This window comes from Equus quagga, unplaced genomic scaffold (assembly GCF_021613505.1).
Source record: "Equus quagga isolate Etosha38 unplaced genomic scaffold, UCLA_HA_Equagga_1.0 146_RagTag, whole genome shotgun sequence".
Classification (NCBI taxonomy): Eukaryota; Metazoa; Chordata; class Mammalia; order Perissodactyla; family Equidae; genus Equus; species Equus quagga.
Window position 1 is genome coordinate 3,318,055 of NW_025796728.1, and position 22,969 is coordinate 3,341,023.

Sequence of the window (22,969 nt, forward strand, 5' to 3'; positions counted from 1 at the left end):
CAATAAATAAAAATGACGGGTCCTTCATGAACTTAATTTTGGAGTTGCTCTGGAAGACTGGTCAGTCCCATGTGCAATTTTTTGGAAGTACTTAATAATTTAGCTCTATCACTCAAAAGGCCGTACCATGCAAGTCATTAAAAAATAAAGAAGAAAAACACTATCTGATTTTAATTCTGGTTGATTACGGAACCCAGCTGTAACGAACTCAGTCATATCAGATAAAAGCAATCAAAGGCCAGCTAAGAAAGTTTTTACATCTCTGACTTTTAACTGTCAATAGGAGAAGCTGATTGCACTTTTTAAATGTCATCTTTTTAAGCCGAATCACATCTTAGGACCTAATGCTTGTCGGTAGAATCTGTAAAAAATAAACTAGGCTATTCCAGTTGTACTGACCTGAATGTAACGTACAGTCTTGATCCACTGGTAGATAAAAACGGGGCTACCTGTTATCAGAAATACAGGCCAAGCAGAGCAAAGCAGAAAGAGCAAAGAAGCAGCAACCTGTGTCCCCACCTCCCACAATGGAGGACAAAGATGAGTAGTGACTTAATAAGAACTTTTTTATTAAAAGCTATGTGAGCATCTGTTCTTCATTTCTCCTGAGGTCAGAACTAGAGAAAAGGCTATAAATTATGACAGGAAAGATTCCGTTATATATAAAATAAATAGTGGTGAGAGTTGAGACAAGGATTAGATTGCCTAAGGGATTAAATAAGAGACTACCTATTGGTGGAGATACTTTGAGGATCATTCTGTCTGGCCTGGAGAGGCGTGGATTTGACAGACCTCTCACTGTCCCTTCCAGCTTCTAATCATTTGACTTGATGGTAAGAATCACCTGTTTATTTCTCCCATAAACCGTATCTCGAGGTGGCACCATTTTCTTGTGGGTAAAACCGTGAGTGCTTACTGTTGACAAGAGAAAGTCGAGAGAGGCCTCAAGGTGTATTACTGCTAAGCAAAAAATGTTTGTATGTATTTGCCAGGCCAGAGTCATTTGCCAAATACATTTGTCATTTGAAGAGCTGTTGTAGAAGTCTGGCCTCCTAGGCTGCTGTGGGGCAGGAGGAGATCACTGTGGAGGCTGACCTATTAATCATTCTGAAGGATGGGGAGAGCCTGAGTGAGGAATCAGGGCCCTGCCCCAGTGAGGTTCAGTTGGTGAAATGTAACTGGTATTGCCAGCATTCTACCAACTCACTGTCGCCCTGAGAACAGACCCAGCCCAGGAGAGTCATTTTAGAGGACGGGGCCCAGGAAGAAGAGCTGGAGGTTTGAAAAGCTCACCTCTTACCTCCCCTCCACCTCATTTTCATTTAATTTCTCTGCCCTTCTTTTCATCCCAATTTATAAAGTAGAAGGAAAACTAATAATAATTTATATGAGCGGTTCTTAAGTCTTGGTGTGCCTGAAGCATGCCTGGGACGCTGTGAAAATGCAGGTTTCTGGACTCATCTCCAGAATTCGATCTGAGAGTGAGGTAAGGACCCCTTGATCATACTGCCTTTCTAGGGCCTCTGTTTTCAAAGCCCTCTCATTCCTTATTGTATTCGATTCCCACACCCACCCCCACTAAGTTCTACCTTCCATTATTATTCTGCATGTGGAGATAAGGAGGGGAGCTGCACAGGCAGTCTCTAAGATGGCCCCCATGGTGTCCGCCTCTTGGTATTCACACCCGTGTGCAATCCCTCTCCTTGAGTAGGAGCTGGACCTAGTAACTCACTTCTTGTGACAAGACTCTGGTAAGGAGGATGGAGCGTTACCTCAGACATTAGGTTGTAAAAAGACTGGAGCTTCTGTCTTAGAGCTCCTGGGCTCGCTGTCTCTTGGATAACCGGCTGCCATGCTGTGAGGGGTCTCAGGCAGCCTATGGAGAATCCTCATCAGGGGGAACCCAGCACCAAGGCCAGCCGACAGCTGTGTGAGAGAACTCCGAAGTGAATTCTCCAGCTCAGTCCAACTCCGCTTAACTATAAGTTCGTAAGCTTCGTGAACTTCCCAACCTTGAGCCAGAGGCACACGGCTAAGCTGTGCCTGGACTCCTGGCCCACACCAACTGTGAGATGATAAATGTTTAAAGCCTATAAGTTTGGAGATAATTTGTTTCCAACAATAGATAACTAATTCAGTGGCAAAAGCAGGGAGAGCCATGGGCCAGAAACAAACTTGGCCGCTATCACCACCATTTTGCCTCAGGCGGGAGTTGGTCTCCTTTTTTAAAAATAGGCTCAGTGTTAACTGAGTGGACACTAGTACATGTGTCTTTTGTTTCCAAATTAGTACACTTTCATCCCCCTGCAACTGCCGGAAGTCTGTAGCAATAATGATAACCATTTCGAACTACGTCTATAAGGCTTCCATGCCTTCTCATGTGCTAACCTGCAGGTTCCCCTCTTGCTCCTTGGTGAAACCCACCTGGCCAGAATCGTCTGTCCACTTTCTGCCCACTGAGGGTCAGGCAGCACAGCTTCTGACACAGTGCCAGCTGTAACAGTGGGTCTTGTGGCCACACACTTCTTTACATCACAAGCTGGCCAGATGTCTTAGGTGTGCTCCCTGTGAGCTTGTCACGAACTGAGCTCACAGAGAACGATCTTCTAGGAAACGCTGCTCTGAGGCCTTGGAGCCGAGAGGAATTGTGTGCAAGATAACTGCAAAGTCCACCTCACATCAGCTGGTTACTGGGAAGAAATCAAAATTCCTGCATAGTGTAGACAAGGGCATCATGGGGGGCCATCTTAAAGACTGCCTGTGGAATGCTTGGTGTCTTGGGGTTTGCTCTGGCTGAAGCTGTGAACAGACTGAGCAGTCTTTAGGGAGACTGCCTTTCAGCACCCTTTACTCCCTGAAACACCATCTCCCCTGGTGCCCCGTGCCCCATCCAGGCTTCCAATCTCCTCACCCCTTCCCCACACACAGCGCCTCTTCAGGCCAAGCACCATTCTTATCTTCTACCGAAAGCTATTAGTTTACTGTCCGGTGAGCTAGGTATCTCTTGTCTGTGAGTAACCAATGAATACCCCAGTGTAGGTATTCCTCTTACTTTAAGGTTTCACAGACAAGGAGAAGGTCAAAAAACCAGTTTGGGATCTAACATAGGGTTGTTAACTTATTTTGTCAATACATTAAAAAAGATAACATCTCTGGTGACTATCATTTCTTAGAAGAATGTACATTTTAATATCAAAAGGAAACATACACAGGAGTGTTCTTTTAGCATTCCTGTTATGAGTGTCCAGTTAATATCAAAAGGAGGCACACACAGAAAACAAGGATAGTTTAACCCCTCAAATATATAAAGAGCCTAAACTCAGAATGAAAGATAGCTTTCTAAATTGAAAAAATTTCTATGAAAAACTCAGCGCCTTTCTCTCTTTCCTTCTTGTTTTCTCTCTTTCTTTTCCCTTATTGGTGTGAGTTCCTACTTTGGCATCTGGAAAGCCTTTTCTGATGCCTCTTCAGAGGTAAAAATCCATGCTAAAGAAAAGCTAGCTATGTGTCACACCTCCTAGATAACATGGGGTAAGTCCTTTAAAATGTGTCTGTTTCCAAAAAGCCCTTAAGAAACAGATCTAATGGTGGGAATTCATGACAGTAATGAGGCAGTTTGGCCTTTCTGTAAATTTCTGGAAAAAAAAATAAGGCATATCTTGTAGTGAACTTAGAGGCTCAGCTCTAATCACCCAGAGCCATTTTTCCAAAGCCACAGGTTTTCAAGGGTGTCCCACTCTCCCCGCCCTTCAGCTGCAAACGCAGCTGGCCCCAGAATTCCTGTCTTAACCCCACGACCTGGAACGCGTGGGTTGGGCGACTAACCGGGTCTTTGGTTCAGGGCAGCTCCTGAAACTGAGCCAGTTATTCATGTTTTCAAATAAAAATCACCAGCCATCTGCCAGTTATTATGACCAAATTCAGTAGGAATGAATTTCACTTGAGGCACTGATTCAGAACGAAACTCTGACATCGGAAATGCCAGGGGATGAACGCGGGGTTACGCTGATGTAAACCTCAAAACATTAGAAGCGGAAGGAACGCCATCAGTTTTGCTTTCCAGACAGCAGCGGCCACCAGCTTTTCATCTGACGTTTATTTGTTGTGCTGAAAGCTGGCCTTGGAAGCTGTTCTCAGAAGTGGCGCTTCTCACATTCGCTCCCTTCCAGTGCCCCCTGGTGGAAACCCCTTCCCAGACGCAGCGCGGCTGTGGCCGCCCACACACGTCCGGAGGTGGAAGGAATGCTAACAGGAGTCTCGCACCGATGAGAGAAGGGGGGCAAGCCTTCCCAGAAGAACCTGAATACCAAATACAATGAGATGTTCGACCGCTAACCAATGAGAGACGTACGACTTCCCAAAGGTCACAGAGATTACGACGGGATGCGATGCCCTTTTCCTGATTTGTTGGTACATGACACATAATTAAAGATATTTGCTGGGGAATAAGCAGATGAAAAGAACAGCGCAGATGTGAACTTGGGAGAGGAAGCTCTGGCTCCTTCCTGTGATGATCCTCAACCCTGAATGCATCCTTCCAGCGGGCAAATAGTCACTGGCCATCTCTGGGGCATTTTAGTCTTTTCTGGCAAAGGCCCTTGATATGAGTTTCTGCCTGAACTGGGAATTTTCCGAAGGTGCAGAACAGCTTTCTCTCTGCAGATTAATCAGCAAAACAATTCCAAGAATGTTTTCTGTAATGACAGGATGCCTGTGGAAGTGACTCTCCGTTTATTCACTCACCTGGAAGACGTGTGATGCTGTGAATGGAAAGTGACCATGAATCTAATGATCATTGCTACCTGCTTTGGAGTAAGTGCATTCTTCAGTCTACCACTAATGATGCCTAGTGTCTTGGAAAGTCATGCCAAACAAAGGAACACCAGGGAGCTGTTCAGCTTTCACAATTTACTTTCACTCACTTAACAATGATTTATTAGGCAGCAACTGTGCTGGCCAGAAGGGGTAGAACCGTAAACAAGGCAGAAGTTGGCTTTCCTGCTCCTAGCTGCTCTTCGTCTTCAGGGGAGAGAGAACAAAAACTGACTGTAATTAAAGCAGTGGTGGCATAGATCTGTATACTTTTATTTGAAGGCAATTATCTTTGCTATTGAATCAGGAAAAATGTGTACTTTTGAAAAGGCTTTCTCCTAAATTCCAGGCTGCGGAAGAGAGCAAAGGTAATGAAGGAAATGTCATTGGGTTCAAAATCCACTCTACTGGTGTGTAGTCTTGTATTGTGAGTTCCGTGAACAGGGGAAGGCCATTTCCTAGTCCCCAGATATCACCACTGCCTGCTGACTGATACCAGCAATTTCTCTTAGAAAGTTCTGTGTATTTAAATTTAAGATACTATGGTGGTTAATTTTCAACTTGACTGGGCCTTGATGCCCAGATATTTGATTAAACATTATCTGGATGTTTCTATGAAGGCGTTTTTTTTATTTTTCTTTTTTTAAAGATTTTATTTTTTTCCTTTTTCTCCCCAAATCCCCCCGGTACATAGTTGTATATTCTTCGTTGTGGGTCCTTCTAGTTGTGGCATGTGGGACGCTGCCTCAGCGTGGTTTGATGAGCAATGCCATGTCTGTGCCCAGGATTTGAACCAACAAAACACTGGGCTGCCTGCAGTGGAGCACGCGAACTTAACCACACAGCCATGGGGCCAGCCCCTCTATGAAGGCGTTTTTTAGGATAAGATTGACGTTTAACTTGGTGGACTTTGAGTTAAAACAGATTACTTTCCAATATGTGGGTGGGCCTTATCTGATCAGTTGAAGGTCTTCATAGACCAAGGACCGACTTCCCCTGAGCAAGAAGGAATTCTGCTAATAGAGTGCCTTTGGACTCCAACTGCAGCTCTTCTCTGAGTCTCCACTCTGCCAGCCCACCCCCTCAAAGTTTGGACTTGCCAGTCCCCACAATTGTGTGAGCCAGTTCCTTAAAAATAAATCTCTCTGTTCACCCTAATACAAGTGTCATGCTTACAAACATGAAAATGCCTTTAAAAGAAGCACTGGAATACAGGCTTACTATTCTATCTGTTTACTGTTTCATTAACACCTTGCCAAGAATAACTTTCAGAGCCTCTTCTGAAAGCTGTTTTGATAGTGGACAGAGAGCCCATTAGAGTCCTGAATGAAGGGAATATTTGCCTTTGAGTCAGGGGTAGAGAGAATGGGCTCAAACAGAGGAGCTGGGGGCTAAAGATCAGCTTTGGCTTACTTGGCCTTCTTCCCCTGTTTTGTCTTCAGAAGGAGAACCACATCTGCTTTTATCTGTTTACCTTAAATATAGCCTGCGAGTACCCAAACAATAACTGCTGAATGACTCCTAGGAAACCGGGTGAGGGAAAAGGTTGGAAATTAAATGAATAACTGCTGTGTTCTAGGCATTTCGCCTCTGCTATCTTATTTAACCTTCTCATCCAGAAGAATAATCTTGTTATTATGCTCATGGACTCTGAGCCAAACTCTCTGGGCTTGAATTCTGGTTCAACAACTTTTTAGTTCTGTGGCTTTGGACAAATTATCGATCCTCTCTGTTACTCAGTTTCTGTATCTGTAAAATGGAGATGGTGATAGGGCCTATTTCAATGTGTAGGGAGTAAGTTAGTGTAGTATGGTGAATCGTAGTGTAGTGCCTGCGTGTGGTGAGGGCTGTGTTGGTAGGAGTGGGGAACTGCCTTTCCTAGAAGATAGATTTTATTTCCTACATTTTCCAGATGAGGCTCCTATGTAATTGCCCAGAATCCCCCTCCTTGTTGCTACAAGAAAGTGGAGCCATGATTTGACTTCTGGTTAGTCTGACCCTAAAGCCTGCCCAACTCATGTGCTGTCCTAATACAGAAAAAAATGAGAGAGATTTTAGCCATCTCATTTGTTATCTCATGGTTTGATGCTTGATTTTGGACAAGCGTTTTTTTTTTTTTTAATATATCTAGAACAAAAGGTTTAGACTTAGGACCCACTACAAGTGCTAGCTGAAGCTCCGGAAGCTCAGCGTTCTTCAGCTTTGCTCTTCCACTTAGTCAAAAGGTCGTGGTCAACCTAGCTTTCTCTGCGGCCAGCATCGAGCTGAGATGCTGTGGTAGAAGGAGTTACTGAAAAGTAGAGCCCTGATGTAATGTGATGGTGTGATACTGGTGCGGCCTTAACAGCTTCTTATTGAGTTCTTGCTGTGTGCCAGGCACTGATGCTGGACACTACGGACAAGACAAAAAGTAGAAGATGCAGTCCCTGGAAATGAAAAGTTTGCAATCTAGCTCAGTGGTTCTCAACTAGGGGGTGATTTTGCCCCCAGGGGACTTCTGACAATGCCTGAAAACGTTTTGGTTTCACAACTGGGAGGGGAAGGTGGGTGTTAGAAGGGTGAGGGGGTGTGGCTGCTGGCACCTAGTGCATAGAGGCCAGGGATGCTGCTAAACATGCTGCAATACAAGACAGCCCTTCACAACAAAGAATTGTTCAATCTAAAATGTCACTAGAGGTGCAACTGAGAAACCCCCTGAATGCTGAAGCCTACACACAAAAATTTAAAAGACCATCTCAGGTGGTACCGAATTAAGAACCACAGGGCAGGGCAGCTCACATGTGCTCTGGGAACCCAAAAGAAGATTAGATGGGAGTGGGTTGCAACGGAGGCCCTTTTCAGACCAGAGGCAGAAGTGTGTGAGGTGTCTGTGAGGATAGACCAAGTGGAAGAAGCAAGTGCAAAAGGAACTGGTGAACACTAAGAGTTGGGGGGGGAGGGGAGGGAGGTTGGCCAGATTATGAAAGGCCTTGGGAAAATATAATTTTTTTTTGTTTTGGCTGAGGAAGATTCACCCTGATCTAACATCTGTGTCAATCTCCCTCTAGTTTTCATGTGGGTCGCCACCAAAACATGGCTGCCAACAAGTGGTGTAGGTCTGCACTCGGGAACTGAATCTGGGCTGCTGAAGTGGAGCATGTGGAACTTAACCACTAGGCGACGGAGCTGGCCCCCAAGATATAATTTTGACATCATATGTAGTCGAGTCTTTTTAGATGCTGAAGATGTGGAGCAGTTGGTTGAGACAGACTTTTAGGGAAATGAATAGATAGAATGGATTGAAGGAGAGAGAACTCAGAGGCAGGACATTTGGCCAATTCATTCAGTCCATGAATAAACCCTGGTTGCACAACGGTTAAGAGCAGGGTCTCTAGAGTTAGCTGCCAGGTTTCCAGCCCTGGCTGTCCACTCACTAGCACTTTGACTCTCAGCAGGGTGGAGTCTCTGTATGTTTCAGACTCCTCAGCTGTAAAGTGCCACCTACTTCATAGGGTCATTGTGAGGATTAAATGAATTAATGCAGAAATACAGGTGTGGGCTGATGAGGGCTTGGACTAGGTTGGGAGCAGAGGAGATAAGAAGTAAAAAACCAAACCATTTGAACAGATTAATGGCAGATTGGATATAAAGGATGGAGTTCAGGAAGAATCCAAGGTTTCTTTGGTGGACTCATACCCAGACATGGGAAAATTGGAAAGGGGAACTGATAGAATAGTTTTCTTATTGGGGCTAGCAAGGAAGATGATAATTCTGGTTGAATAAAAGATAAGACAGTGGCTGAGTTAAAAATAAAAGCCTTTTGCATCTATCACTAAAAATCACATATTGTAAAAAGTTATCAATCCTAGAATAGTCACTTAACTATCCAACCACAGGCCTACCTGATTTTCTGGGGGATTTCATGTTTTCATCTACAAATTTTAGTTTTGAAATATTTCAAGCATATGGAAAAATGTAGAGAATAATATAACATGCCAGTGACTGTTCAAGGAGTGATGTGACCATTAGATGTATCTTGGCCTTGATGGTATTAAATGGTTTTAGTTTATATTAAAACATGAGGTCGTAGATGGTCATCGCTCACCTTGCTGGGCCAACTTACAGAGGTTTCTAGGCTGAGTACAGAGTTTACTCTGTTTTGGCCTGTGGCCAAATTGTTCTTCTTCTTCAGTATCTGATAGTAATTTTCCTACTACATAAGCACTCAAAGTACTGTTTTCCCTTAATTCAAGGACTTTCATGATCTAATCCTACATCCCCACTCTTATTGTTCACTGCTTCCTATTGTACCTGCTTATTCTGTCCCCAAATACAATTTTTATTTCCCATAAGGACTGGGTCAAGACAGGTGGGTGTTCTGAAATGGTTATAATTTGAGGCTGCTTCAAACCAATTGATTCATATATTCATTCACTCAACAAATGTTTGAATAAGTATTATGTGTCAAAAACTGTTCTAGCCTCTTGGGAAATAACTGAACAAAATAGAGAAAGATCCCTGTTAACATTCTAGTAGGGAGACAGACAGTAAAAAAAAAAGATAAACAAATTGCATAGTATGCTAGAAGGTGATAAATGCCATTAAGAAGAAAAGAAAAGAAAAGTAGAGCAAAGTAGGGAATCTAAAAATTAGGGGACGCAGGTGGCAAAGATAATCGATTGGGGTGCTCTTCATTGAGAAGGTGCGATTTCAGCAGACTTGAAGGAGTGGAGAGAGTTAAGAAGGTTGATACCTGGGGGAAGAGTTGTCTAGGCAAAGCGAAAGCAAAGAAGCTATGGTGAGAACAGGCCCGGTGTGCTCCAGGAGCAGCCATGAGAGCAGTGTGGCTGTGGTGAAATGAGCAAAAGCATTGGAGAGAAGATGGGAGGCGACAGGAGACCAGATCCTGGGGGGTTTTTATAGGCTATTGTGAGAAATTTGGCTATAGTTCTCAGTGAAATGGGGAACCATTTAACACTATCTTTCTGGCCACCTCTGAAAGGGACTGTAGCACAATGGCTGTTTATTTCCCATTGGTGTGGGCTCAATTTTCAGATCTATCTGTAAATCAAGCCTGAGCTCTTTCCTCCTCCATTAGCTGATGAGGAACTCCCCTTAAGGCCTCTGGTGTAAGTTGAAGGAGAAGCAGAAAGAATAGGTACTACGTGAATATAAGTCATCTGTTCATGAAGTTTTCTTGAGCCTTCTGGATCTACTGGGGCTCACTTTCGTATATACCACTACCGTATTATGAGGGATTACTGCTGTGCATTCCCAATTTTGTGGTTCAGTGAATCAGATAGCTCAGCTCATGATAGGCAGTTTGGATCACATAAATATTTCGTGATCCATGGTCTAGCATTCAGTCTTCACCAAAAGCAAGCCAGGACCTACTTTTCAAATGGAAAATAGTTATCAGCACAGAGTCAAGGCAATACTCCAAACTCCTGGGGCTTTAGGCTGTGATTCTCATATTGGGACTTTCCAGAAGCTCCATACAGCCAGCATCTTGCCCTCCCTTTGCACTTCATCCCAGGCTCCCATCAATGATACTTCAAGTAATAATTGTTATTTCTCCCAGCAATGAAGCTATCCATGGACCCTTAAATATATGACTAAACAAATTCTAGATCTAATTTTGACTCTGTTTCCTAGAGCCATTTCTGATACGAATTTCTGTATCACTCAGGGTTCCAACAGGAAACACAACATACTTAAATTAGAATAATTTTTTTCAAGTTTTATTTACAAAGGGACGAATTACAAAGGTGTAGATGGGGTATGGGAACCACATAGGATGTGCAGGAACCTGAGTCCAGTAGTAGTGGAACTGTCACCATCCCTAGGTCCACAAGGACCAGGAAAGGGAGAGAGTCGAGTGGAGCAGAGACTACTTGGATGGGAGATATGATCTGCTTTTGAGGGACATGCTCACTCAAGGCAACCTCACCACAACTTCCAGGGTCCCCAAGGGTATAATCCAGCCAGAAGCCAGATGTTTGGAAGCATGTTGAACCAAACCATACAGATTACTTTTCCAGGTCAGACTACAAGGTAGAGAAGAATGAATACCAAGAGGCTGGGCTCACTAAACCGTCTTAGAGGCTGGCTATCACATTTAATCCCTACAGGTCATCCTTCTAGAACAGAATAGGGTGGAGAGGAGTAGAGTTATCAGGCATAGTAATCAATATATATTAGTTCCCTTTCCTTTCACAGAAGTTGACCTTCTGAACCTAGATTCCTGCACTATTTACTTGCCTTTCTCTGATTTGGGACATTACCATTGCTCAATCTTCGGGCTACCGACGCATTGGTGATCCAGGGTAAACTTCTTATTTCTACCGTGGAGATACAGTTCTAGTCCCACCGCAGGCAAGGACTCATCTTTGCTCCCACAGGTGTTTCACCACTCACCCCTGATTTAATAATTTTCTCTCTTCCTTTGCCTGCACCCAGAAACCATACATTTTCTAAGGACCATCTCAAGGTTGATTTCTTGAGACTTAAATAAAATAAATTATGAGTCCCAAAAATCTACACTACATTACGTATTATTAGGTTTTTGGATTTCAGCTGCTTCTGACTGTCAATTTTCATCTGGTGGTGTCTACGTGAGCAAATTGCCAAAAACCTTCCTCAGAAAGAGGATACATTAGCATTGAGGGCTCTGTCTACTTTGGCAGGAGTGGGCCTAATTTACATGCTTACCAATTTATTCCAGTGTTGTTTTAGAGCCCCATATAGATCTGTATCTATCCAGGCCAAGGGATGCAAAGTCAAATGTAGGTTACATAAACTACTGAAGCGGGGCAGAGTATGGTGCAGATTGTGGCAAAATGCTGTGCCAAAGCCCCACGGAGAGGTTTTCAAATTCAAAATTTTTGCAACACTTCCTCCCTCTCCTACATCACCTTTTTTTCCCTCTCTACTGGATCATTTTCATCTGCACTTAGATACGCTGTTACTTCACCCATCAAAAACAAAACAAAACAAACTACTCTTGATCTTATTTCCTCCATCAGCTTTGTTCCCCATTTAAAGTAAAATCTAGAAGTGAGTAGTCTTTACCTGCTGCCTCTAATTCTTCTCCTTCCATTTTCTCTTAACTCATTCCATCAAGCTTTTGTCCCTACCACTTCCCCAAAACTGCTCTTGTTGGGGCACCAGTGATTTACGCACCACTATATCCAACAGTCAATTCCAAATCCTCCTCTTACTTGACCTCTCAGTAGCATTCGACACCACATGCTCCTGGTGTTCCTTCCTCTCAGTCATCTTTTCTGCTCTCTCCTCTACCTCCCTAACCTGTTCGACTGGGTCTAACGTAAGACTGCCCCAAAGCTTTTGATCTCTTCTCTTCTTTTCTCTGTCTCATCCATTCCCTTGATTATCTCATTCCTTCCTGTGTCTTAAAAACCATCTATCTGCTGATGACACCCAAATGTACACCTTTAGCCCAGTTCTAATGAATTTCAGACTTGCATACTCAAATGCATTCTTGAATTCTCCACTTGGATATCTAGAGGACACCTCAAATTAAAATGAAGAAATCTGAACTCCTTCTCTTCCTTCCTACTCAGTCTTGCTCTACCCATCCTTCTCCATCTAGTCAGTAGCAATTCCATGTTTCCAGTTGCTCAGGTCAATAATCCAGGAGTCATCTTCGACTCCTCTCTCTCACACCTCAGTCCAATCTGTCAGGAAAGCATGCTGACTCTGCCTTAAAAATACATCCAAGTGTTTCAGTTTGGGATGTGAGAAAGTTCTGAAGATGGATAGTAATGATGGTTGTACAAGATGTGAATGTACTTAATGCCCCGGGACTGTACATTTACAAGTGGTTAAAATGGTAAATTTTATGTTATGTGTATTTCACCACAACTTAAATACACACACACACACACACTGAATCTTATTGCTTTTCCCCACTCTTCTGCTAGTGCCCTGGTCTAAGCCACCATCATCTCATCTGGATTATACCAACAGCCTCCTGACTTCTTGCTTCTACCCTTAACTCCCTATGGTTTATTCTCAGCACAACAGCCAGAGTGATTAATTTAAAACCTAGGTCAGATCATGTTAGTCCTTGTCTCGAAATCTCTATTAAAATAAAATCCTTCCAGAACTTTAAGCAGTACGCCAGTTATTCACTTCCTTAGGGAGAGATAGTCTGAGCCATTGATCTACATGGACTCATGGGCAATGGAAAAAAAATTGGCCTGCTAGTTGGGAACATTGAAAGAACAGGATTGGGAGATTTGTGGAAAGGAGATCTGGGGGAGAATAATGTGGTTGAAACTCTTGGAAAGGGACTGAATGGGAAGATAGAACTGAGATCTATAAGATGATCCATTCTTTGGAGTCAGGTAGCCTTTTCTTAGTTTCACTGATGTTTGCTCACTGGTTCTCTGAATACTCTTACCACGTGTCCCATAACTCAGAGGCATCTGGCTTGATATAACAGATGAATGGCCTGCTGAAGATTCAACTACTGTGATATCTGGGAGACAATATCTTGCAAAATTGGAATGGTGTTCTATAGAATGGAATAAATGTCTTAAATCAGCAGCAAATATGGTGTTGTTTCCCCATAGCCAGGAGGCATGAGTCTGGGAACTGAGGAGTGAAGACTGGAGTGGCCTCTCTCGCCATTTCACCTAACAACCCACTGGAATATTGTTGTTCTCTTTCCCTGTGACCTTGGGTTTGATGGGTTTGGAGATTCTAGTGCCCCAAATAAGAATTCTTTTCTTAAGGAATATTGGAAGTTGAGACTGCCTTCTATACATTTTGGGATTCTTTCTATCACTGAATTGATAGGCACAGAAGGGGGTCAATGTGGCTGAAATGAGTGTCCTGATCACCAGGAAGGCAGTAGATTGGTGCTTCACAATGAGGACAAAAAGGAGTTTGAAACTCAGGAAATTTGCTAGCTTTCTTTCTTAATATTCTTGATAGTCTTGGTCAGTGGAAAACTGTAGTCACCCTAAAAGACAAGACCTACTAAAGACCCAAATCCCACAGGAATGAACATTTGGGTTATTCCACCAGATAAAGCACCTCCTTCAGCCAAAGTGTTGGCAGAGGCAGGGGGGAACATGGAATGGATGGTGACAGAGAGCATCTATGATCATCAACTTAGGAGTCAGGACAGCTACAGAGGTGGGCATTGTAGCACCCATGTGTTATGTTACTCTTCTTTTCTCCTCATTTCTTTCTCTACCTTACTTAAAGATTCTTGCTTGTGGTTAATATACTAGGTTTCAGGGGGAATTATGACCAAATTGACATCACCTTGTGATAATATGGTAGCTGATGGGATTCTGTTGTGTCTCCCGTTCTGGGAACATGGAGTGGACGCTGAGGGCTGGACTTTACTGAGTGTCTGCTGTTTGCACCCCTCTTCTATGTTCCAAGGACTTTAGAGATGGTATCTAATTTAATCTGCTCAACAACGCTATAATAATAATGTCTTCTTGATTACTCTCTTACTGTTTACCTGACGTTGTTCTAGGTGCTTTACATAAATCAACTCAATTAATCCTCACAATAACCTTACATGCTAAGTATCCTATTATTCCCATTTTACTGATGAGGAAACTGAAGCAGAGAATAGTTAAGTAACTTGCCCAAAGTGACAAAGTTAGAGGCTAACCTCTGCCCTATAAGGCTTTTCAAAGGGGGTAGGTATGATTATCTCATTTTACAGATAAGAAAACAAAGACTTGGAGAAGTAAAGGCACTTATCCAAGGTCTAGTCAGTCCCACAGCTAGCGTTCAAACTCAGGTCTGTCTAACCTCAAAGTGAATGCTCATCTCTAATGTACTTTGCTTCCTTAATACTGCTCCATCTTCAGGTGTCAGTATGAGAAAGAGCTGACTGTGAAATGCAGATTATATGAACACAAAACACCCTTCTGATAAGTTTGAAATTTATTTATGGTCTTAAAAAAGGCAAATTATCTAACTTAAATCAAATAAAGATTAAGCTTGACAATGAAAGGGTAAGCATGACCTAGATTTACTAGCTAGCTAGTTCTTTCTTTAAACATGCAGCTTATATTTGGACTTAATCCATAGAAAAATTGAGAACCAAAAAATTATATATATATTTACATGTAAAATAAATATAGAAAAATATTTTATATCTAAATATATTAAATCATATTGCTATACAATATATTATATTAAATATAACATGTAATTTTATATAAATATATACATATATATATTAAAAATATGTTTTTTAAAGAAATGTGATGGACCTAATTCAAAATCCCTGCTGACAGACTTCCTAGGAGAACATTCTTTTTGGAATCATGTTCTTTCGCACATTTTGTTAGCTGACATTAGCCCTGCCCGAGATAGAGTAGACTACAATGGTCATTTATCATCGCAGACGGAGGAAATGCGTAACCCAGAGCCGGGGAGAAGAGCCTGAGAAGGGAAACCACATTGGCCAGGGTGCCAGTAACTTATTTTTGCTTTACTGACATTCTTTATCTTCCACTAGTGAAGGAGGGCATGGTCAAGATTTTGCGTATGCTTTATAATTCTCATCACCCCTGTCCTTGAGGATTTCCTCCTTTGGAATAGCACCATCAGCCTCATCTATCCACTATCATGGTCTCATGGCTTTCTAATGGTTGAGAATGATCTGCTTTTCAGATAATACCATCCAGTCGATTTTCTGTTGCTGCTGTTGCTGTTCCGTGCAGAAGCGGTAAGTCTACTTCTGAGGGTAACTTCTCGGAAATTGACTCATTCCATTTCTTTATTGTCTATTGAGTCTCCATGTCTCTTTGTATCTGCTGTTCTCTTTGCCTGGGAAACCCTTCTCCCATGGTCTCCCTGTTGAAAGCCCATTCATTTCAAGGCCTAGGTCAAATATCAGGTCTTCTGTGAGCCTTCCTGGATCTTCTTGGCTTTAATTGCTCCTTCCATTGTGTTCCTACAGCATGCGGCTTGATTCTCTTTTTAATATTTATTTCATGTACGCTGTTTGTATGTCTGTGTTTCACTCTGTAATTTTTATCTTTTAGGGGCAAGAATTCTGTCTTATTTATTTGAATATCTCCCCAAAACTATCAGTGTGTCTTACACTTCGGTGCCCAGCAAATAGTTGTATAACAATAAAATCCAAGACACCATGATGATTGTAAGAGCTGACATTTAATGGGAGTGTCCTATGTGTCAGACTGTGCTAAGAGGTTTGCATTAATTAGCTCAAGTAACTCTCAAAGCCACTTCTGGTTTTTCATAATTCTCATTTTACAGATGAGGAAATTGAGGCTTAGCGAGGTTCCATTGTTTATGCAAGGCCACATCATGAAATGGTAGAGATGGGATTCAAACTCATGTTCTTAATACTATACCATGTCTACTTACAACAATGGATACCAGCAAATGAGGTAACGCGTGTGAAATGATAAACACTGTGCCTGGACAGAGTGAGTTTTTCATTACCTTGATTATAATTTCATGCACTTAATATGGACCAGACTCTACACTGGGCATGTGACATATGTCTTCTCAATTTTATTTCATAACAACTCCATATGTTCCAGCATCTCTAGTTCCCAGATAAGAAAAATGAAGTTCCAAGAGGTAGTAACTTGCCCAAAGAAATGGAGTTAGAAAGGCTTCTAAATAAAAAAGCACTTGCAGAGACCTGGATTTTTCTACTAGTTTTGTGATAATCTGGTGGATTTATAAATAACCTGAATACAAATAATCATTCATAACATGATTGTTTTTCAATGTCAGGCAAGTGAGAACACAAATAAGCCTAAGCAAAGATGAAGAACTTTCAGAAAAATGTCCTCAGCGTCACAGGCCGTGGTTCAGTGAATTGTCAAGTAAGAAGCAAGTGAGTATCATTTTGATGGGGAGGAGGGTGGAAGAAGCTTGCCTTTTTAGGTTCTATGCTCCATGAGGTCCTGTTTGCTGCCATGCCCAGAACCTCGAATCGTGCTTGCACATAAGTGCCCAATAAACATATAGTGAATGAATGTTCTAGAAGAAAGCAAAAGAAAAAAAGACCAGTTAAAATAGTCTGCTCTGCTATGTTTTGGCAGAATTGGAAACTGGACAGTGAGTAGGAAAAAAATTTATTCTGGCTACTGCCATTTTGAGGCCAGGATTAATTTTCAGTGCTGTGTTGTGAGAAACTGTTCTTAGGAAGTGTGGTAAACCCAAACACAAGCTAACAGCACATGAAAGGGAAGGGCTGGTTTTCTTTTTCCAAGAGAGAAAAATCCTTAAAGTGAATCTGTTGGGGAGGAAATCAAATTTTAAGAATTGTGATGTGTGGGGCCGGCCCCGTGGCCGAGTGGTTAAGTTCTCCCGCTCTGCTTTGGCGGCCCAGGGTTTCGCTGGTTCCGATCCTGGGCACGGACATGGCACTGCTCATCAAGCTATGCTGAGGCGGCATCCCACATGCCACAACTAGAAGGACCCACAACTGAAAATATACAACTATGTACCAGGGGTGCTTTGGGGAGAAAAAGGAAAAAAAAATTAAAAAAAAAATGAATTGCGATGTGAAAAAAATCCAATGTGTTACTGGCAAGAGAATTTGTGGTCTTGAAAATTTACAAAATGGTGAGCATGTTGCTGGATCTGAAAGTTGTTTTATAATTAGTGGTTTCCCACGTTTATCCCATCCTGGCTTCTGCTTTGGTGCAGCTGGACGGGAGAAGCGAGGCAGCGGGCAAATATGCTATATCCCTATTCTTTGTTAGTGCAGATTACTGAAACAATAGCACAGCAGCTCACTCCTTGGTTTTCACAGTCCGACAGGGGCCGCGTGCAACCGTCAAAACGCAAGCCGCTGCCTCCCCTCCCACTCTCTGAGGTTGCTGAAGAGAAGATCCAAGTGAAAGCTCTGTATGATTTTCTGCCCAGAGAGCCCTGTGATTTAGCATTAAAGAGAGCAGAGGAATACCTGATATTGGAGAAGTACAATCCTCACTGGTGGAAGGCAAGAGACCGTTTGGGGTAAGACTGGTGGCCCGGTCCTTATCAATTTCCTTCTCTTTTATCCTCTAAAGATGTCTGAAGCATAAGGAAGACGGCTTAGTGGCTCATTTTCTCCAGGTTTATAACTCTCCCTTCTGCGTGAAATAGCACCTGTCTCCACACCTCCTCATCCGTATGAAAGAGCATCATAACACTGTGATTTCAGATAGACTCTCAGAATTAGATGCACGTGACTTCACATCCCGAAGCTGCCACTTACTGTGTGTCCTTGGGCAAGTCACCTACCAACTCTGAGTTTTCATTTCTTTCTTTTTTTTTAATTGAGATATAATTGACATATATTAGCTTCAGGTGTACAACATAATGATTCGGTGTTTGTATATATTACAAAATGACCACCACAATGTGTGTAGTTAACATTCATTACCGTAAATAGTTACTTGTGATGAGAACTTTTTTTTGTGAGAGAACTTTAAGGTTTACTCTCGTAGCAACTTTCAAATATGCAATACAGTATTATTAACTATAGTGCCTACACTGTACATTGCATCTCCATGACTTATTTATTTTGTAACTGGAAGTTTATGTCTTTTGAGCCCTTTCACCCATTCCCCCTCCCCACCCCATCTCTGGCAACCACTAATCTATTCTCTGTATCTATTAGCTTGTTCTTTTGTTTAACTTGATATATTTATTTTTTAGGTTTCACATATAAGTGAGATGTAAGTGTATTTGTCTTTCTCTGACTTATTTCTCTTGGCATAATGCCCTCAAGTTTCATCCATGTTGTTGAAAATGGCAAGATTTCATTTTCTTTTTTAATAAGTGAATAATATTCCATTGTATATATATATATATATATATATATATACCACATTTTCTTTATCCTTTCATCCATAAATGGACACTTAGCTTATTTCCATATCTTGGCTATTGTAAACAGTGCTGCAATGAACATGGGGTGCATATATCTTTTTTGTTTTCTTTGGATAAATACCCAGAAGTAGAATTGCTGGATCATATGATAGTTCTATTTTTAACGAGTATTTGTTTATTTGTAAAATGGGAATAATAATTCCTACCAGATAGGTTCTTACTCTGATTTATACTTTCTTTGGGACTTTGACTTTTTTTTCCAGTTAAGCTCTAAGGTAGGAACAGAAATAGTATCTTACTCATTTTCGTATTTCTACAAGGACTAGTTTTGGAAGTAAACATTGTAATAGTTGCTGAATTAAATTGGAAAGAGAAAAGGGATGCAAACAGACTTCATGGCGTCAGTTGCCAATAGATCGTTAATACCTGACTGGAGTCCTGGGTAGAGAAAGCTGTAAGGAGTATCTGGCTCCCTGGGAGAGAATGCTGGCATTTCTGAGCTTTGTCAAGATTTGGAGATTATAAGTATCTAAGTATTAGAAGTATCTAAATTACATACTTCTTTCTTTATATTTTCCTGATGATTTGGCTCTCCTACCCGTCCTTGTTTAGACTCATCATGTAATGGAGACTTTTCAGTGGGAAAAGCGATGTTACTAGGTTCGGGGCTCTGTAATTAGCCACTCCTGCAGGTGGCCTATTGGCATGACTCAAACTTAAAAAAAATCCAATTAATTTTTAACTTCAGAATTAATAAGTTAATATACTTGTTTATAATATGCAAACATGATCATGCTAAAATTCTGCTTTGCCACACCTCCAAACTCAGTCTTTCCCAAAAGCAAGCATCATTATTCATTTAGTGAGTACTATTCCAGATCATTTTCAAAGCACCTTTCATACACATATTGAAATATATGGTATTGTTTGCAGATTTAATTTACCTAAGTCTTACCACACTTTATGCATTGCTCTGCAACTTGCTTGTATTTCTCAATAATGTGTCTTAGAGATCTTTTCATAATTTCAAATTTTGTTAGTGAATGTAGAGGAAAAGGAAAACTCCTACCCTACTGAGGGGTGTGTAAATTGGTATATTTTCCTTCAATGGCAATTTGCTGTATCTACTGAAAGATGCACATATTTGGCGACCTAGCAATTTCCCTACTTAGTATCTGTCTTAGAGAAATACTCTTACTTGTGCACAAGAAGTCATGTTCAAGTATTTCTTTACAGCGTTGCTGCAATAGGGGCATGGGTAAACTAGAATGTTCTATGGACTACTCTGCAGCAATTAAAAAGAATTAAGTTGCTATCTTTGCAATTACTGTGTTTTTAATATAGTCACTATGACATCCCAGTGATTATTTAAGTTGCCCTTTTTCCTCTTTGCAAAGATTTTGATGTCATGAAACATCTTAAACAACTCACATTAAAAGTCAGAATCTTCGTATTCATCGTTCAGAGATGTTAGTTGAACATCAAAATGAAAAAACTTTTTTCTTCTTTTAATAATTTATTTTGTAAAATGAATTTGATTTTTCCCAACATCCTTGAGGTTTTAAAAAGATTGTTGCCACGATAAGGTCACAAACGTGCCAAACATTTTGATTTTGCTTTGTCTTTTGTTGTAGGAATGAAGGCTTAATCCCAAGCAACTACGTGACTGAAAACAAATTAACCAATTTAGAAATATATGAGTAAGTGTTCTCCAAAATATTCCCTGTGGTTAATCTATGAAAATCAGGTACAGTTGCGCAGATAGTACGTATTGATACCGTTTTTGGTCTCTAAAAGGAAAAGAAAGTAATACACTTGACAGCTTTAGCTTAGGAGATCTTTGATCTTTATAATGATTGATTCAGAAACTTCCTTTTCTTAAACTTATTTTTGTTTGGTTTTGTATGGCCACTTCTTTTGTCTTAACAGCGACAGCATGAAACCGAACACTCATCTGGCACTTGTTTTACTATATGTTCTCAACGGAAAAGTAATTTTTAAAAATATGATGTTAATCTTTCAACGAGTGCTAAATTGGACTTAATATAGACACATTGTTATATTTTGGCTCATGGTTTGAAATGTTTTAGAACTAGCTGAAGATGAGAAGTTGGCTAATGCTGTAGTTTGGAAGAACTTTTGCCATGTTCACTAGAGTTCTGCTTAGAAATCTATTCTTGTTACAATTAGAGATTTGGAAGATGGAGGAGATCTCAGCAATTGCTTTCTTAGCCCCACGTTCTGCAGATCAGAAACTAAGGGCGAGGGATTAATTTACAGATAGTGGCAGAGCTGGGAGTGGCCCTAGTGTTTTGTAAATTTGGGTTTGCTATTTAGCTCTTCAGTGCCCTCCCCCTACTTAGATCCTGGTTTTGCAATTTGCATAGGCTTCCAGCAGGTGGCGGTAGGTGATGAGAGTTGAGGCAATAAGACAAGTGCTTCTCTGAGAACCAGGAAGCAGATATAAATTGAATGAAAGCACCCACCTTGGTCGGCCTTGCTACTAATTTAAGCCCACCTGGAGGCCAGACTCGGCATACCCCTCCCCTAAAACAATTCCCATTCTAAAAGCATTGGTGAATAATGCAGACTTTATTGGAGGGGAGAAGGAGATGGCCACAGGATTCATGACACCTATGGAACTTTACCAGACTTCTCTATTAGCTATTTCTGTTCTCTCTCTAAAGTCACTCTCCTCAGCTTCATCACAGGGTCTCTTCTCACTTCTCTCCCCCTTCTCTCAGCTTGTCTTGACCCAAGTAATTTAGCTCTGCCCCGAAATTCCAATCTTCCCTCAGTAAAACAAAGTCCCGAGGTGGCTGAACCTTCCTTCCTTAGAAAACAGATCCACAACTGTCTACAGTGACTCAAGCATGCCTCATGGGTAGCCCACCACTATCCCCAGCTGAAGCCACCCAAAACAAACATCTCTCTGAAGGCCAGGTCAGAGGAAGTTTGGTTTGGAAATCTGCTGCTAGAAAAATTAGAAAAATAAGACTTTATTTCCCACATCGTATTTTCCAAGAGATTAAAGGAGATATATGGAAAGGAATTTAACACAGTGTCTGGTGGCTAGTTTTTAAATTTTATTGCTGTTTCTTTTTTAAAAAGGTTTATTAAAAGATAAATATAATAATTATCAATATAAACACTAAAATTTATTGACTTCTAAGTATGTACCACACCCTGTTCTAATGACTGTACAGAAATTACTGCCCTAGGTTGAAATACTGTAGTGTCGGCTTAGAAATCAGAGAAATCTAGGTTCAAATCTTGGCACCCCCAATGACTAGTGCTTTGGCTTTGGACAAAGTCACTAATGTCTCCAAACCTCTGAATGATCTGAAAACTGGGGACAGTAATACCTGTCTCATACAGCACATAGTAAATTCTAGCAATTTCCTTGAACTGTGAAACTAATAGCAAAGGCATTCACGGTCTGGCCCACCTCACCTAGTGTTACAGGTCTACTACATTCCACGGTGACTTCAGCCCCTGAGTCACTTTCCTTTTTCAATCTTTATTTATTACACACTTACGATGTACAGATGTCAGCTGTTCTAGGTACTGGAGACACAACGTGGAACACACAAAAGCAGCCCCCGTCTTCAATGGAAGTTACAGTTTCACGGGAAAATAGACATTAAACAACTCCAAATTCACAAATAGATGTATAATTTTAAATGGTGGAGTTATGAAGGACAGTATGAGACACTGGGAGAAAACAACAGGGATGGGGATAGAATTTGGACGAGGGTGTTGAGTTGGAGAAGAACTTTCTGAGGAAGTGACGTGAGGCCTAATGGTGGTGGGAGGTAGTCAGGGGGTGGATGGGGGAAGAAAGGCTATGTCAGTGTGGGCTTGAGACATCTCAGGGGAACTTTTAAACATAGAAATATTTATGGCTACTTTAGTTTTTAAATTAATATCCAAATTATCAACATTACAACGTAAAAACTTACTTTTCAGTAAGCCTTCAAATTTAACTTGTAAATCTTCATATACCATTTGTAAATCTAAAATAATAAGAACAATCACCTTAATTCAAACTTGGCATACTGTCTCCTTAAACAATCTGTCCTATCTATAAGCTCAGTTAATTAAATTTCCTGAAACATTTAACTTGCCTTAGTAAACTGAATAAATTCAATTTGCTGTTTAAGTATTTCACATGCCTGACAGGGCAAATTTGCAACTTAAATAGCCCTTTGTAAGTCCTCTCAAGACCCTGGAAATCTAATAAATTAAACTTATAAATGTGGTAAGTCAAGTTTCCTTAACCATACAAATATTTAAAAATCAGTCAAATTCCCTTAAA

General features: G+C 41.2%; 1 protein-coding gene across 1 annotated transcript in view; it reads left to right on the top strand.

The window, feature by feature from the left end:
• The first annotated feature begins 15,363 nt into the window (after positions 1-15,363).
• Positions 15,364-22,969, top strand: part of LOC124232908 (tyrosine-protein kinase TXK-like) — a 43,918-nt gene continuing 36,312 nt past the window's right edge. The window contains exons 1-4 of the mRNA XM_046649819.1: positions 15,364-15,517; positions 16,561-16,663; positions 17,588-17,793; positions 20,286-20,351. Coding sequence (XP_046505775.1) covers positions 15,447-15,517; positions 16,561-16,663; positions 17,588-17,793; positions 20,286-20,351 — 446 coding nt within the window. The 5' untranslated portion in view covers positions 15,364-15,446. The remainder of the gene's footprint in view (positions 15,518-16,560; positions 16,664-17,587; positions 17,794-20,285; positions 20,352-22,969) is intronic.